Source organism: Diutina rugosa (assembly GCF_008704595.1).
Source record: "Diutina rugosa strain CBS 613 chromosome Unknown scaffold80_size38252, whole genome shotgun sequence".
NCBI classification, from domain to species: domain Eukaryota; kingdom Fungi; phylum Ascomycota; class Pichiomycetes; order Serinales; family Debaryomycetaceae; genus Diutina; species Diutina rugosa.
Window position 1 is genome coordinate 20,831 of NW_022995190.1, and position 17,310 is coordinate 38,140.

At 53.6% G+C, this 17,310-nt stretch overlaps 7 protein-coding genes across 7 annotated transcripts; 4 read left to right on the forward strand and 3 right to left on the reverse strand. All coding sequences in view use genetic code 12, as the record gives it.

Annotated features, from left to right (window-relative positions):
* Window positions 1–119: 119 nt before the first annotated feature.
* DIURU_004650 (uncharacterized protein) lies at window positions 120–998 on the forward strand (the record flags this gene model as incomplete). The annotated part of the gene is made up of 1 exon (XM_034157547.1): window positions 120–998. One exon carries the CDS (start codon window positions 120–122, stop codon window positions 996–998), a length of 879 nt encoding a protein of 292 aa, XP_034010554.1.
* A 1,067-nt stretch (window positions 999–2,065) lies between these two features.
* Window positions 2,066–2,869, forward strand: DIURU_004651 (uncharacterized protein; the record flags this gene model as incomplete). The annotated part of the gene is made up of 1 exon (XM_034157548.1): window positions 2,066–2,869. The coding sequence occupies one exon, from the start codon at window positions 2,066–2,068 to the stop codon at window positions 2,867–2,869; it is 804 nt and encodes a 267-aa protein (XP_034010555.1).
* Window positions 2,870–2,951: 82 nt separating this feature from the next.
* Window positions 2,952–5,105, forward strand: DIURU_004652 (uncharacterized protein; the record flags this gene model as incomplete). Its single annotated transcript, XM_034157549.1, has 1 exon — window positions 2,952–5,105. The coding sequence occupies one exon, from the start codon at window positions 2,952–2,954 to the stop codon at window positions 5,103–5,105; it is 2,154 nt and encodes a 717-aa protein (XP_034010556.1).
* A 984-nt stretch (window positions 5,106–6,089) lies between these two features.
* Window positions 6,090–9,209, reverse strand: DIURU_004653 (DNA-dependent ATPase; the record flags this gene model as incomplete). The annotated part of the gene is made up of 1 exon (XM_034157550.1): window positions 6,090–9,209. One exon carries the CDS (start codon window positions 9,207–9,209, stop codon window positions 6,090–6,092), a length of 3,120 nt encoding a protein of 1,039 aa, XP_034010557.1.
* Window positions 9,210–11,362: 2,153 nt separating this feature from the next.
* Window positions 11,363–13,273, reverse strand: DIURU_004654 (putative ATP-dependent RNA helicase; the record flags this gene model as incomplete). The annotated part of the gene is made up of 1 exon (XM_034157551.1): window positions 11,363–13,273. One exon carries the CDS (start codon window positions 13,271–13,273, stop codon window positions 11,363–11,365), a length of 1,911 nt encoding a protein of 636 aa, XP_034010558.1.
* Window positions 13,274–13,471: 198 nt separating this feature from the next.
* Window positions 13,472–13,744, forward strand: DIURU_004655 (mitochondrial 37S ribosomal protein uS19m; the record flags this gene model as incomplete). The annotated part of the gene is made up of 1 exon (XM_034157552.1): window positions 13,472–13,744. One exon carries the CDS (start codon window positions 13,472–13,474, stop codon window positions 13,742–13,744), a length of 273 nt encoding a protein of 90 aa, XP_034010559.1.
* A 976-nt stretch (window positions 13,745–14,720) lies between these two features.
* Window positions 14,721–15,917, reverse strand: PTC6 (type 2C protein phosphatase; the record flags this gene model as incomplete). The annotated part of the gene is made up of 1 exon (XM_034157553.1): window positions 14,721–15,917. One exon carries the CDS (start codon window positions 15,915–15,917, stop codon window positions 14,721–14,723), a length of 1,197 nt encoding a protein of 398 aa, XP_034010560.1.
* Between the last annotated feature and the right edge of the window lie 1,393 nt (window positions 15,918–17,310).

Sequence of the window (17,310 nt, forward strand, 5' to 3'; positions counted from 1 at the left end):
GCGCGCATCGTGGAGACTCTGCCAGGCTCTGTGTACCCAGCTTGTCCCTGGCTACACTTCCTGACACTCCCCAGACACTAATAAACCGAGACAATTGGAACGTTCATTACCCCTGATTCATGAGTCTTGACTACCGGCAAAAGGGGTTTGACGCCCTCGACGACGGCGACTACCCGGCGGCGATCAACCACTTCACCAACGCTTTGCGCAACAACCACGAGTCCGTGCTTCACCTGGCACGTGCCAAATGCTACTACCTAAACGCCTGTGGCCGTGGCGAGCCCGAAGCTATCTCCAATCAGGCGTGGAAGAAGATTGAGGCCGACTGTGTGGCTGCTCTTGAATATGACCCTCAGAACTATGAGGCTCAGTACTACCAGGGTCTCCATAGCTTATACCAGGAGCACGATTATCCTAAAGCTGTGAAACAGCTTGATTCGGCATTAAGAGCGCTGATGACAGCTCCTAAGAGATTCCGCAATTGTGAGAAGCCCCTGAAAATCCATGAGGCTCTTAATGACGCTAAAGAATACCTCAAAAGGTCACAGGAAGATGCAGTGGTGGCCAAAAGAGTACCCCTTTACTCTAAGCTCGCTCGCTTACTACAACAGGACTACCAGGACCAGATCGATACCGTGCGGCGCAAGGACGTCAACGACGACATCCGCCAGTACAAGTTGACCCAGTTGGCGATGCAGTACCGCGAAGACAGCCAAGACCTCCACACGATGTTTGCCAGCGGGTTTGGCTACACCGCCAGACAAAAGGTTGAGGTTCCTGACTGTTTCATCGACCGTATTACCGAAGAGATATTCCACGACCCTGTGTGCACGCCGCTGGGAGTCAGTTACGAGCGGCTGCTGTTGTTTAAGCACATTGAGCAGAACGGGCTCGACCCGTTGACGAGACATAAACTTACGAAAGACCAGTGCTACCCCAACGTTGAGCTCAGAAAGGCTGTCGAACAATGGCGCAAGGAACACGAACCTGATATCTAGTGGAATTGTGATGAGTATTTAATTTTTGTGTAAGGTTTAATATGAGACTCGAACTGTGAGTATGATTTTGAGAATTTGAAGCAATTTCCGAGAAGTTGACAAATTGTTGGGAAAATTATACCAAACATCTTGAGGCCGACCAAGCATTGCAATGTTACCAATAATCGCAAACCAAGGATTGCCCAGTTGTTTTGCCTTATCGATGGATAGAAGGTGCCACAATAATGTCTGGGTGACTAATGGTTAGCATGATCAACGGTTTGAAATTTTTACGTACACCCTATTCCCAAAGCAATAGTGCTGGGTCAAGGTCAACAAATCTTCAACTAACTACCGACACATTCATTGGAATCCATACCTGCACAATTGCTAGTATTAATTAGCCGTTCATTGGTTTTGACTACAACGGTCACACGACCATACACAAGCCACAAAATGCTACTATAGCCTCCAGAATACCACCCATCTCCTGAATAAAGCTTATGTTTGGTTCTAGCATCTACTTTCAGCTGAATACCCCTCGTCTTCACCGAATTAGGCTGACCGACACCACTTCTAGTTCTCGAAGCTTCGACGTGGCTGGCTCTACCACTGAAAAAACTGACGCTTCGGTGGCGTAGTGCTGGCTCTACACCCCCAATTAGGCCAATTAGAGGGTCATTCCCCATCGAATTTGACTCATCCGTTGGTGGCGATTGTCATCGCTCTTTACTGATCACCCACTAATGTCCTGCACAATGACATCGCAGCCTGTCATCTCCGGACCACAAACACTCTCGATGGCCACACTGAGACTACTACATTTCCCACGAAAACCCCTACGAGATCACTACTAAATCACTACAATATTTTACCATCAACTCAATCTAAAACAGGTCACTCACTCTTTTCCCCCTTCTTTCGTCCTCCTCTTCTTTTTGTTGTCATTTCAGTGGTGTCTGTTTTTCTTCGCGGTGTTCCCGATTAGGCGCATTTGTCAACACCACCACTAATTAAACACCCGCAATTCCTCGCTGCCATGCCTCAGCCTTATTGTCACCACACAACCTCAGTTTTGGTAGCTGCCCATGTTTGAGGACGACCCTTTCAAGGACCCCCCGCAAAGGGCCCACACTACCGGCACCTACGCCGCCGACGACTCCTCGGACGACGACCAGCTGGCCTTTGTTGGCTTCGCCCCGCTGGAGCTGCCCCATCGCCCCCGCCACCAAACACCGCTGTCCCTGCCCCAACGACTGCCTCAGCGGCTGCCCCAGAGACTGCCGCGCCAGCTGCCCAACATCTTCGCCCGGCTGTCGCGTCTTTCGAGGCCGCCGGTGCAATTACTGCTGGCGCCGTCGTTGCCGCCCCAGGCTCCGCCGGCGCCGGTGCTGCCCCGGAAATTGTTTACTGCGAGAGAACTGCCGTTGCGGGACTCGGTGGTGCTGGTAGACAGCCACCATCTCGCTTCTAGCCCCCCCGAACTGCCTACCCGCCACCTGAGCCGGCTGGTGGTTCTGGACCATTCCCAGACGACACTGAGACTTTTGGAACCGCCCCAGCCGATCTTCAGTCCCGAAACATACTCGATCGCCGCTCTGGATGATGTTCTGACCAAAAGAGAGCTGGTAGACTACGGCTACGACGCCTACCAGAAGGAGTACGCCCAGCTGACCTACTCCGACGAAGCGAGCACGGTGTACGACGACGACCACCACAGCACCCACCCGGAACTGCTGTACTTCGGCGANCCACAGCACCCACCCGGAACTGCTGTACTTCGGCGACTCGCTCGACGGCAAGTTCATGGAGGGGCTCGCCAACTACGTCCCCGGCCCCCACCCCCAGCCCACACACAAGCGGAAGGTGCGCCTCGTCAACAAGACGGGTAACTTAGCCCTTGAAAACCCTATTCCTGAAGAATTGAAGAAGGTGTTGACCATCACCGAGCTGCCGTTTGGCGAGTTCACCAATATGACTTATACCGCGTGTACCGCTGAGCCCGACGACTTTGTCGCTGAAGGGTACACTTTGCGGGCCGCCAAGTACGGCCGGGAGACCGAGATCGTCATCTGCATCACCATGTACAACGAGGACGACGTCCTGTTTGCCCGCACCATGCACGGGGTGATGAAGAACGTCGCCCACCTCTGTCTGCGCAACAAGCTGCAGTGCTGGGGCAAGGACGGGTGGAAAAAGATCCAGGTGGTCATCGTGCTGGACGGGCGCAACAAGGTCAACGACGGCGTGCTCCAGTTGCTCACGGCGACTGGTTGCTACCAGGATAACTTGGCGCGTCCGTTTGTTAACAACAAGGCGGTGAAAGCGCATTTATTTGAGTACACCACGCAAATCCTGATTGACGAACAATTGAAATTCAAAGGTGATGAGAAGAACTTAACCCCCGTGCAAGTGCTTTTCTGCCTCAAGGAAAAGAACCAGAAGAAGATCAACTCCCACCGCTGGCTCTTCAACGCCTTCTGCCCCGTGCTCGACCCCAACGTCGTCATCTTGCTTGACGTCGGTACTAAGCCGGATAACCACGCCGTGTACCACATGTGGAAGGCGTTCGACCGCGACTCCAACGTCGCCGGTGTCGCCGGTGAAATCAAAGCGATGAAGGGTAAGGCGTGGGGCACCATGCTCAAGAACCCGCTCGTCGCCTCGCAGAACTTCGAGTATAAGATGCTGAACATTTTGGACAAGCCGCTAGAGCTGGTGTTCGGGTACATCTCGGTGTTGCCCGGTGCCCTCTCCGCCTACCGCTACATTGCCCTCCGCAACCACCCCGACGGCACTGGCCCCTTGAACTCGTACTTTAAAGGTGAAGACTTGTTGCTGTCCCACGTCACGGGCAACTCCAAGACCAACTTCTTTGAGGCAAACATGTACTTGGCCGAGGACCGGATCCTCTGCTGGGAGCTTGTGGCGAAGAAGGGGGAGAACTGGGTGCTTAAGTTTGTCAAACTGGCCACCGGTGAGACCGATGTTCCCGAGCTGGTGTCTGAATTTCTCCTGCAACGGCGGCGGTGGATGAACGGGGCCTTCTTTGCCGCCCTCTACTCGTTGCGCCACCACGCCCGTATCTGGTACACCGACCACTCCTACTTCCGCAAGCTCTTCTTCCAGGTCGAGTTTCTCTACCAACTTGTGCTGCTTATCTTCCTGTTCTTCTCGTTGCTGAACTTCTACTTGACATTCTACTTCCTCACCGGGTCGCTCACGCTGGACCCCTCCGTCGGGCGTGCTGGCTACTGGATCTTCACCATCTTCAACATGTTGTGTATCTGTACGTTGACGCTGATGTTCATCGTCAGTATCGGCAACCGGCCCCAGGCGCTGAAGAACATATTCAAGACGTTGATCATTCTATTGACAGTGTGTGCCCTCTACGCGTTGATCGTGGGGTTCTACTTCGTGATCCGCACCATCATCCGCTTCGGCATGGACGATGGGGCGCTGACGTACGTGATGGTGCTGATCGTGGTGCTGTTGTTGCTGACGTACGGGTTGTACACGTTGATGCTGATCTTGTACCTCGACCCCTGGCACATGGTGACCTGTCTGGTCCAGTACTTCTTGATGATCCCCCTGTACACGTGCACCCTCCAGATTTTCGCCTTCTGCAACACCCACGACGTCTCGTGGGGGACTAAAGGTGACAACAACCCCAAGGAGGACCGCCTGAACCAGTACATCGTCGAGAAGAACGAGAAGGGCGAGTTTGAGGCCACCGTCGTCGACGTCAACATCGACGAGGTCTACCTCGAGACCCTCTACCAGATCCGCATGCGCCGGGCCAATAACAAGATCAAGACCCACCAGCACGTGAAGACGGTGTTGGAAGGCGAGGACTACGCCAAGGACGTGCGGACCAAGGTGGTATTGGTGTGGATGGTGGCCAACTTGCTCTTCATCCTCATCATGGTCCAGGTGTACAAGCCCGGCGACACCGCCAAGAATATCTACTTGGCGTTCATCCTCTGGACGGTGGCGGTGCTCTCGTTCGTCCGCTGCTGCGGGCTGATCGCGTACTTGGTCAACTCGGGGATCCGCATGTTTGTCGAGCTGAAGAACAAGTGGAGCTACAAGCGGACGCTGGCGGCGATGCCCAACCAATTGAACTAAAGGATAATTATTTTATACACCTAATGCATAGATACCCCCCCTAATGGTGCCATGGGTGGCTCCACACCCTGTACAATGCACGGACAACCCCCTTTGTCGACTGAGTGGTGGTCCGGTTATAATTGTCCCCCAGTGGGTTGGCGGCCTCGCTTACCTCAGCACCTGTCCATGCACAGACGTAAATATGCCCGCCAACGCCGCTTACGCCCCAGGGCCCTGGCTCACCAGCCTGAACCCGAAAAGCAACTCAAAAATTACCTGGCACGGCCCAGCCTCAACCCAGGGTTCGGCACAGCTGGAAGTGGTTGCTTTTGCCCCGAAGCCCGCGATAGAGCCGTTGACGACGGCGTGACACCAGCGTGGACCAATCGCCCGTTTAGCCGCCCCATCCGGTTGGGGTGACAACCGAGTCCGGGGTGCAGAGGGTTGTCTGCCCAACAAGCGGTGCCGCGGGAGGGCCTCACGCCCTCACAAAGGGGGGGCATTGCTGGGGCCACAATTGCGCCCTTAATTCCCCTTGAAATCGGCCAGGTGTAGGCGTGGTAGCAAACCCTTCTAATATGGAGGTGCTTGAACCCTATGTTCGTTTTTGTGGCAGGTTACGTGCTCACGTGCAACGAGGGCCCAGACACCGATCGCCAGCGTTTGCACACACCCTCACTAGATTGGCTGCCCCTTGCGTTACGCAGCCCTGGCGCCACACACCAGCGACAAGCGCATGCATGGTATGGGCAGGGTCCGATATTGTTAAATGGCGCTGCCTTTACCGCATCGGGAAGGCGGGCGACGACAATGGCGACACGGGAATCCCGAGCTGCAATGCTGGGGGTGCATCAAATTGCACATCGCATGCCACCGACGTAGCGCAGGTGTTTAGCACTTCCCCTCCGCCAATGGGGTCTGTTCGGTAGGGTATTATCCGACAATTGGGTCCTTTCGGCAATGGGGATCATTCGATGTTTTGACGGCGATCCCCTGGCGATATTATTCGGCGAATTGAGCCTTTAGGCGCCACCCCTTTTCGGCAGCGTCCCAGTGGGCCACTGCCCTGAGCATGCTGCGGACATTGAGCATTTCCTGCTGCAGGGTCAACGGCACCTCCGCGGCGTCTAGCACCGCTTTCAGCGGGGCGAATTGGTTGGGCTGGGTACGGAGATACGCCACCATTTTCGCTAGCACCGGGTTTTCCACGACATCGTCGCCGTCGGCGTCAGTGCTCTTGTGCCGCTTAAGACTGGCGAGCACCAGCGCCAGCAGCTGCAGTTCTGGTGAGGCCAGGCGCTTGCCTGGAGCAGTAGACTTAGCCTTGCCGAATTGACCCTTTAAAGCACCAAATTTGCCTGTCCACGTAGGCGTCCCCACTTTGTTTTGGCGTGCTTCGCGGGCCAGCTTCTTCAACGCGGCCACCGCCTGCTGAGCGACTTTATTGGCTTCGTGCTCGGCCAACAGCGTCTCCTCGTGGGGTCTGACGGCGTCGTCGTGTTGTAACGTCAGGTGAACCCCCAAATTGAAGAACTCAGAGTTCTCCGGGTCCTGCGCAGTGCCATCTTCGTAGTTATCCATCTTCGCCACTCCAGCCACTTCAAGAACGTCGTCGTCAACGTCCTGGTCCCGGTCTAGCCGTTTCAGCGACCGCAGCTTGGTACCAGCGTACTGGTTCTCTCTAAGCTTGAACATATCGGCAGTCTCCGTACCCTTCTCATCGTCATCACCTAACGTGAATAAGTCGTGCAAATCGTTCATCTTAAACAACCGTTTCTGTTTCGGATCGGTTAAGATCTTATTGGTGAGGAACGTCTTGAAGATCTGGCGATGGTAGATCTTCTCCTCGATGGTGCCGGCCGTCATTAACCGGTAAATGACGATATCCCGAGTCTGACCCAAACGCCACGCCCGCTCTCGCGCCTGGACATCCGTCAGGGGGTTCCAGTCAGGGTCAAAGATGATGACACGGTCGGCACCGGTGAGATTAACGCCAAGACCCCCGACTTTAGTGGTCAAAAGAAACACGTCGAGCTCACTGGAAGTGTTGAATTCGTCAACCAACTGCTGTCTGACGCCAATGGGGGTGTTACCGTCCATACGGAGGTAGCCAAAGTGCAGTCCGTCGTCACGGGTAAGCCCCTGAACTTGTGTTTCCAATATATCAAGCATTTGTCTTGTTTGACAGAACAAAAGCGTCTTATGACCCTGACGCTGCCATTGAGGTAATAACAGTGCTAGAAGAGTCATCTTACCACTGCGTGACACTGCTCCATAATCTTTAGGTCGCTTTTGGTCCTGATGGACAAGATCAGGGTGATTGCACACTTTTCTTAAAATGTCGACCCCGTACAACACGTTTCTTCTACCTCTCATGATGCTCAGCAAGTCCTCTGAACCTAAGAACTGGGAGTAGAGCTGACGCTGTTGTGGAGTAAGCTTGACAAACACCACCATCTCTTTCTTCTGCGGCAAGTCACGGGCGACATCGGCCTTCACTCGGCGTAACAAGTACGGGTTAATCATCTCTCGAAGCACCACGGCACACTTGTAGCCGGCCTGGACTTGGACGTTCGTAGCATTGGCGTAGCCCCCCATATTGATGGGAACAGCAAACTGTTGCTGGAATACCGGTAAAGTACCTAACCTACCAGGGTAGACAAAGTCAAATAACAGCCACAATTCGGTCAAATTGTTCTGGATGGGAGTCCCCAGCAAAATGAGACGATTATGGGTGCGGATCTGTTTTGCCGAAAGCAGTACCATCAGGTTAGGGTTACGGATCTTGTGGCCTTCGTCAAGAACAGCATAGCCCCACTGGCGGCCGAGTAAGTGGCGGCGGTAGATTCTGAGCCCCAAATAGGTGGTGATAATCACCCCTGAACCTCCTTGGTCATTGAACACCAGTTTGACTAAATCACCAGCATTAGTCGTTTCTTTCTCAAGCAGTTGACCGTTGACAAACGCCTCCAATTCGTCTTCTTCCAGTAGTTTCTTTTTGGTGATACCCAGGCCAATGGCGTGGAGTAAGACCACTCTAAACGGCGGCCACCACCGGTGGAACTCATTACACCATTGAGCTAACACGGTGGCTGGAACGACCACAAGTATCGGTTTTTGTAAGATCTTCAGGTGGTGTAAGCCGGCAAGGAACGAGATTACCTGGACGGTTTTCCCTAGACCCATTTCGTCGCCGAGAATGCCCCCCGTCTTCTGGTTATAGAGCTCCCAGAGCCACTGGACACACGTCTTTTGGTAGTCAAACAACAGTGGGTGAATATCCCCTGGTAAGCGGAAGGTGTTATCAAGCACAGCGTCCTCAACTGTGGGGTGGGGCAAGTATGGTTCATCCTCAGGAGTAGTAGTAGGGTTGACTCTCAAAGCTCGCCGAGTGGTTTCCCAATGGTCTAGGCGTAACCTGTACCGCTCCATATCGCCGTCATCGACGTTTCTTTCCGTCAGCGGCTCGGGAGTCTCCAGCGGTTCCCTCACTTCGTCGAGCTCATCGTTGACGACTACCGCGTACTCCTCCTCGTCTTCAGGCTCACTAGGGGCTCCGTCACTCTCATAGGCACTGCCCGAGTCATCAGACACCTCGACAATATCGTTATCTTCCTGTTTGATTGGTATTTCCTCCTGTTTTTCCTCCTCTACCTCCTCTTGAGCCTCGACGCGTTTATCCACAGTTTGATTAATCCCAGGCTCGTGAAGTTGTTGGTGGGACTTCGTCTCTGTCGTTTCGCCTCCGACAAACCCCTGGGAGGTGCCAAAGGCCGTGATTTTCCCCGTTCTCACGAGGTAGTCGTGCTCGGTCTCGCCCTCATCGTCACCGTCAATACGCCGCTCGATATCGCGTATATCCTGCTCTCGAGCCTCTAGCTCCTTTCTGGCATCGTCGATCTTGGTAGCAAGCAGTCGGCGGGCGCTGATCTTGGCTCGGGGGAGCTGGCGCTCTAAGCTGAGGAGCTTCAGGCGGGCCTTGGCCAGCGCCGCCCTAGCTTTGTCGAGCCGCTTCTGCTCCGTCTCCCGCAGCCGGCGCTCCAACGCCGCCTCGGCCTTGGTCTCAATGCTCTTGGCAAGCTCGTCCTGGTCGACTAGGACGAGATCATCGATGGCGTCCATGACGGCAACCGTAGCGTGCGGGTGGCGATGACGACGACGAGGGGGAATTAGCGAATCGGTAGTGTGTAGAGAAGAGGTGCTGAATCTGACACAATCAAGGTTTACTTGGGTAGAGGGTGATATAGACGTATGCTTCTGTGGTGTTTAGGCTTTAGTGGGGTAAGCGGTATAAGCTTTGGTAGACCAGCGGTGAGCGATGACCTAAGCGGTGACATAAGCGCCCCCACCCCCAGGCCAATGCACCCCCCATAGCCGTGGATACCCGCAGGTTTTTCCCTCAGTAATAGAAGCACCGCCCAGTAAGGTCCAGCCCTCAAGGTCCAGGATCAGCCTCTTGCCCGGTGTCATCGCGCAGGTTTCTCCCCGAATAGTGGGCCCACTTTTACAGGGTACAAGGAGATCGCCTAGCCAGTTAGCTGCACGAGGCACGTTCGCTTACCGCAAATTTCGATAAATTGGTGGGTTGTGCGACCACGGTGTCGGACCGGATATCGGACTCGGCAGTTCGGATTGCGCACCGGGAGTCGGAAAAATGGCAGCGGTGACGCTTGGCTTGTCGGATTTGCGGTTGTATGCGGACTCGATTTCGCACTTGCCGTCAGTAAATGTCGAATATATGAGAATCGTTGTCGGACGTCTTGTCGTCACGGAGGGTAATTTTGTCGGACGTCTTGTCGCCACATAGAATATCATTTTCGATCAGGTTGTCGAAAATAGTCGGGACGGTGGCGCGTGATTTCCGACAACGCACGCGACAATCACCTCGAGAATGCCCGACACCGCGAACCGCAACAACGACAAACGTTACTCCTTTTCCGATATAAATCCGAAACTCGTTTTCCGAGGGTCCGACAGTGGACGCGACAGTTGAATTTGTGGATGCGGCAAACTAGTGCTCAAAACCCCCAATTATGCGAAATTGGCGGAAATTAGCGGTGCTTTTGCCTGGGCCCGCTGATAATCCCTTTGCAACCAGGAGGAGGAGGGCTAAAAAGCTAGCACAGACGCCCGGGACCCAGGGGAGTATGTGGTGCGGGTGTAGGGAGTGTGTATTACGCTTTGCCTGCCGCCGCCAATCACCGGGACCGATCAGCCTTGCCCTGACGTAGTGCGAGCCCCGACAATCTCTCAAAATAGGAAGGGCCAGAGCCATTGTCGCCATGTACGGAATACCTATCCTCGTCATCTCCGAGCTTTCCTACGGGAGGAGAAATTCAAGCAGGACGTTAAGCATTGCAGGTTACAGGATCCCGAAATCACCGTCGCTGTTTGCTGTAGGCAGTGGTTTTAGCTTGTGGCCCGCCTGCACGCCAAAGCCCACAGGGGGAAATTAAGCTGGTTGTTGGGCCCACTTGCCTCGGCAATGGTCAAAGCGGTGAGGCACTCAGCACGGCGAGGCGCCCAGCGATATCCGCCGAAAATTTCGACGAAATGTGGGAGCCCCCCTCCGTGAGGAGAAGCAGAGGAGGTTGTGACAATAATGGCAAAATTTCTTATTGGCTGTGATAATTGATGGTGGCTGTATGGAGTAGATAGAGGTGGATCTGGAACCTCGATTACGTCATGGCCATCATTGACATACGAGTCATTACCAGTGAAGAGCACGTGATGAGCATATAATTTGTGAGCGAACAACGACAAACCACAACTTACAGAGTAACACCACAACTTACAAAAGTAAAGAGTAGTAAAACAGGACAGTTCATAACTTGCTTATTGGGACTCAAGCAGTGACATTGAACATAGAAAAATTAGGACAAAACGAGGTGGTGATGACGTGTAACGTGTATTCGTAAACGGGCGGTAATCACCGTCTACCAAACATAAATACCACGTCGGTGGTGCCGCCAACAGCGACACAATAACACACGGCGCTAGATGAAAATAAACCATACGTACCCGCCATGACCACCCCTAACCGCAGAGCACGAGCCGATACCCTTATTGTTGCTGTGTCGGCTTTGTGCCCCACCAACCCGGCGGTTTTCCACTGTTTTCGTCCCCTTTCCGGCGTTTTTTTCTTCGCAACCATTGCTGGTGCGAACGATAAATGCCAATAACCACGCGATTGCTTGCCATGCCACTAAGCTATGTACACAGGCGGGGCAGGCGACTAGCAGGGGACTAGAATCGAACGTAGAGCCAAAAGCGATCTAGTCCTTTTCCTGGCCGCGAACGAGGCGCTTGAACTGCTCCACCGTCGCTTCGTAAACGTTGGTGTCTTCAGACGTCATCAGGGGCACCTCAACATCGTCGGCCACAGGCTGCTTACGAGAAATGTCGCTCATTAAACTCTTGAACCACTTCTGCTCCCCCTTGCCAAACGTCATCAGGAGAGCAGTACCCGCTTGGCCAGCTCTCGCCGTTCTCCCCACGCGGTGGACGTACTCGCGAGAACTGTTAGGGAGGTCGTAGTTGACGACGGTTCTGATGCTCAAGATGTCGATCCCTCGAGCAAACAAGTCTGTGGTCACAAGGATGCCGGTGGTGCCTGCAGAGAACCCATCCAACACCTGCTTACGTTGCTGGGCCTTATTATTCGTCAGGTTGATGTAGCCGACGGCAGTGGTCGATCCCATCGTGGCAAGCACCATCGCCAAAAGCTTGGCAAGCCGCAACGAGGCGTCGTTGCTCTTGCAGAACACCAAGGTGTTTTGGGTGGCGTTTGTGGCGATAAGGTATTTCGCAAGCACCCACGGCTTGAACGCCAGTTTCGCCAGCCCGAGGTGGAGCCACTGCTCGGTCAAGGTGGCGGGGACGCTGAACATCTCGTTGACAAGCTCCTGGGCGTCGTTGACCACGAGTAAGTGGGGTTTCTGGAAGTTGAGCACCGCGAGTTTCCCGGCGTCGGAAGTCAACGTGGCCGAGAACACCATTTTCACCACGGGGATATGAGTAAATGAACGAGCGACGTTAGAAGTGGTGGTAACGGACTCGGTGACGACGTGGGCCCAGTTCTGGAACGATTGGTTAAGTAAACGATCGGCTTCGTCAATGACAAGATATTGTACCGTCAGAAGATCAAGCACTTTCAGCTGGAGGTGTTCCACCAACCGACCGGGAGTCAGCACGATGATATCGGGACAGTTGGTCGTGATCTTAGTCGCTTCCTCTTTGAGAGATCTCTCAGTCTTAAGGGCCAACACTGATAATGAGGTACCTTTAGCCACTGCGGTAAACGTCAGCACCACCTGGTTGATCAACGGTTTAGTAGGCACAATCACCACTGCTCTCACCCTCGGTACCACTCGTGACTGTAGCAGCTCGACAATAGGTACAGTATACGCCAATGTCTTCCCACTACCAGTAGCAGCATTTACTAAGAGGTCTCCCTTAACGTCAGGCCGCGGCACCACCAGTTTCAATGAAGCGAAATGTTCAAGTACAGCGACCTGGACACTAAATGCTTCGGTGAATCCCATCTTGGCCAAGTTCTTGGTGGTGTTTTCACTTACTCCCAAATCTTCAAAAGCGACGGTGCGGCTAGGATCAACGTAATGGGCTTGTGTAAGCCAATCTAAATTGGCTTGAAGTTTCACCGTGTGGAGCTTTTTATCTCGTGGGAGTGCTGGTTGAGGCATCGGCTCAAGCGGGGCCAATTCCACCTCAGGCTCAGGTTCGTCTTCTTCGATTTCATCAGCTTCTTGAGTGGACTGCGCAGCTGCTTGGTGGAACTTGTTGAGGATATGTTGATGTTTCAACGGTATGTCAATGGAGTCGGTATGGGTAGTGGCTTCTGAGTCCAGGTCGGATTCAGATTCCGAGCTTTCAGATTCCGAGCTTTCCGAGCTGGAACTGGAAGTAGCCTCAGATGACGAGGCATCCTTTGTCTCTTCAATTGGATCCTTAGCTTTCACTTCAACTTCGTCTTCATCGACATCCATGGCGTCATCGTCACTGCTGCTAGAGTCTTCCTTATCGTCGTTATTCTCCTCGTTATTGTCGTTATTGTCTTCGCTTTCGGAATCGCTTTCGGGTTCTCGTTGTCGTTTGCGGAACCGATCTAGGATATTGGTCTTGGCAGCTGGAGTCAGCGCCAGCGGATCGTAGCGGCCACCAAACATGGGGATTATTAGTGTACCTTTGGTTTATCGCGCCGCACGATGAGGGCCTACGAAGCTCGGGCTAGTGTGTGATGGGGAACGGTTTTTTTCGCTGAGCCATGCTTATGTGCAGTACAATGCGAAATCATAAACTACCATCTTAGTTTTTTCACTGAGTACCAGAATCGAGTATACCCACACCGACTCTCCATCAATAACATGAGAGCGTGTTTGCCTGTGCTCAAGCGGCTGGCGTGGAAAGGGCCCAACGTGGTGCCGCTCCCGCTTTCGGAGGCGATCAAGAACGGCACCCCCGTGCGGACGAACGCGCGGCTGTGTGACATCCTCCCCCAGTTCGTCGGCCTCAAGTTCCAGGTCCACAACGGCAAGGAGTACGTCGAGTTTGAAGTCACCGACGACATGGTGGGGCTGAAGTTGGGCGAGTTTGCCCCGACGCGCAAGCGGTTCATGTACAAGTTCTCGAAGAACTGACCCTGTAAATAGCATAACGACAATAGACGAAGAATTATCACGAGATTGTAGTGGGATGAAGTGTTTGAGAATTAAATCACACTACACGAGTATGACACTGCATCTACCATGTCAGTGTGATGGTGGCTACTGCGATCACTCGGGTGTAACATCCACTCAATGGAAAGTGGTTCCAAAAATCGGATCAATCTTGATGATTCATAAATGATTTGAACTGTAACCCCAAGAACTTCTTGATAGATCTGATATCATACATTTTAGTGAGCTAGAGTAGGCCACATATCTACTCATTTCTCATCTAATACTAAATAGGAAATCGGTGACAGACCAAAGTTAAAACAGTTTTAATCTCTTGCTATCCATGTCATACCAAGAGATTGATTCTCTCGTCACGCAGGCCATTGTTGGTGGAATCGCTCGACCATACAAATGTGGCTGGACCAATTGCTCTACGGCTCACCATGAGTTTCACAGCTTAACCATGTTCAGAATCCATTTATACACCCATTTCCATTTCCACAAATGGATACCCCAGTATGGCTCCGTCTTAAAGAAGATGGATAATGCCGAGGGCCACTGTACCTGTGGCTTCCTTGGTCAAGGCATCTTTTGGGTGGGTCATATATTCGAAGACTGTCCCTGGTTCGACTCTCAGAAAGACGGTGACTGGAGCTACGGAGAATCGAAGTAACCAGCATGATAATAACGAAACACTGGCAAAAGAAGAGTATTAACCTGAGCAATACCTTGCACGATGGACAACACACCGTGGGTTGACCAGAATCTTGTGCTCTGGACGATGATATGAGCAGATTGTGACTATCACTAAGACTTTGATGTCATACGCCCTGTGGTCAACAATCCTTGATAATATGAGATTGTATCTATTTGAGTACGCTTCTAAGTTGATAGGTCGTTGTATTGGTATGCATTTATTGAATTGATAATCACTTAGTGAGTGTAGTTTTCGTTATGGTCATTCTCTTCTTTGTCTTGGGTTGTAGTCGGAGAGGCGCGACTGGCGGAGCTCGCCGGTTCTATCGGTGACAGGCCACATCCCCCACCCGTTGAGGCGCACCACAAGACAGGTGGCGTTGTCGTCGCCGCCGACAAACTCAACAAATTTCACCACTTCTTCGGCGCCCAACTGCGGCGTGGCCACGGTGGTGCCGCGGTTGTTATAGTGGACCATGACAATGTCAGCGATTTCCTGGTCGGTCAACACGTCGGTAATGCCGTCCAGACAAAGCACGAGGAACAGCTCGTTGCCGCCAAGGCCGCCGATGGTGTACTTGGCGATTTCTTCAGGTGTCAAGTGTGCCAGCACCGCCAGGGCGTCGCCGACGACAAGTTGCGAGATTTCAGGTTCGGCGGACACGCCCATCTGCTTGAATTTAACGTCGCCAAAGGCGCGGGTGTTGGCAAGGGCGATGAACCGCTCTTCGCCAAAGGAGTCGGTCATGAACGCCGTGGCGTACTTGTTGAGGCGCTCCAGCTCCACGGGGTTCAGCGGGTGGTGCGGCTGCGTGAGCGCGTGCGCCTCGCCGTTGCGGTCAACGAGGATCGCCTTGGTGTCGCCGACGTGGGCGATGGTCATGATCAGCACCGTGTTCCGCATGAAGTAGTAGTCGGTGGGGGTGCCGATCACCGTCTCGAAGAAGGCGTTGGTGCACGTCAGCCCCAGCTTCTGCGACAGCAGACAGAACTGGTAGTCAGCGTCCAAGTACAGCGCCGGGAGCCGCTGGCGGAGGTTCAAGTGGCGGGCGCTGGCGTCACTGAGCGAAAGCGGGGCGCCGCGCAACAGGTCCATGTGGCTCTTGCGGTGCTTGTACCACCGGCGCCAATAGCCGTTGATGTTCTTCGCGTAGTCCCGGGCAAGCTTGTCCATGTTGATATCGTCGCCCTGCTCTACTACTTTCGCCAAGTTCTCCTCGAGCCACGACGAGCACTCGGAGCCGCCGTGGCCGTCAAATACCGCGAACAGGAACACCTTTTCGTCGTTGATATCAAGCACGGTGGCGGCGTAGCGGTCCTCGTTATAGGGGCGGTTCACTCTCAGCAGGGTGTGGCCAAAGTACATGGGCAGCTTAAGCAACGGGATCCTGAACTTTGCTGGCGCAACAGTCGCCACCAGCGCCAGCGCCAGCGCTGCCGCCAGCGGGTAGGCGCCCATGGTGATCAGGGTCAGAATCGAGCGGCACAGTAGTCGCAACATGACGATGTTCTGTGGTGGAGTAGGAAAGTTGTGTATTGGCCCGGAGGATGAGGCCAGTCCGAAGATTAATGTCCGTGGCGCCCTGCGTATAATCGAGTACGGAAGCGCACTTTTCCTGCACATAGCCGCATACCTCAGAGAAAAACCCCGGGGACAACCTTCTTCCCCTCCCAACACCCACAACAGTGTGCGCGTGCCAAGCGCGTGCGGCACCTGGTCTCCGCCCCTATACTGGGTGCCCCTAATGTTGGAAAAACTTGGCAAGAAGACACCCATTTTTGAGCCCAGTCCCGAGTCAGGTAGGAGTCACAAGCAACACCGAAAACTGGTACCTTGGTATTTTTAGCACAACCAGCAGCCATTGACGGTGGACGGCTAAGTACAAGCGGCTATGACGAGCCACGGCGGCAATTGGGGTGTAATTCGCCTGGAACTCATCTTCCCTTCAATTGTAATTCACTCAGTGGAAGCCACGCCGTGGTCATCTATGTCACCATTATCTTGAAAGCACGACATTATGTGGAGCTCACCACGCGTAAACGGCACCCCATTCGGCATGGTTCTCACAGAATAAAAAAGTCGCAGTACAAAAATCACAGTACAATAATACAGAGGAAAATGTCCCGTGTTAAAATATGTTGGCACCGCCACAAACGCCTAGACCAAGCCTGGGGGAATACGGGACCACACAAAATGAAAAACACCCGGGAGAGAGCCTGGCGTTACCCGTATACCGCTAGGCCAATTCGTATCTGCAAATTAAACCCAATTGCCATTTGTGTCGCCACCAAACCCGCCCCCCTTGGGGCAGTGGCAAAGCTTCAAATTAAGCACTATAATAAGCGCTATAGTAAGCACTGTAGCCAATTTAATTGGCCACAATTGATGCGACTCGTGGAGCCACGGATCACCAGCCTCAATTGCTCTAATCACCTTCAAATTAAGTGGCTTGTCGTGGGCTTAGGGACATATAGTGCCTACTCGCTCCTGTCGCGATTATCCCCTCGTTTCACCCCGTGTCTTGGTTTGAAGGGGACGCCACATACGCCCTTATTGTCGGTGGTGTCTGCTTCCCTGGTGTCTGCAAGGCAGACACGATCGCACATTTTCTGTCGCATTTTGGCGAATTTTGGTGCAGCGGGGGCAGCCGCTAGAGGCGACAGCTGGGCCGCCGCTGGCTCGTGTCGCCTATTATTAGTCCGGGGCACTGGAGAGAAGCGTGGAGGACACCGCGAAAACGTGTGGGGGGGCCTGCTAAGCGTTAGTAGTGTATAGGGTGATGATAGTCGGGGGTTGATTGGCACAGGGCGGGTCCGGGGGCCATTGCGCCGAAACAGAGACTGTCAGCAAT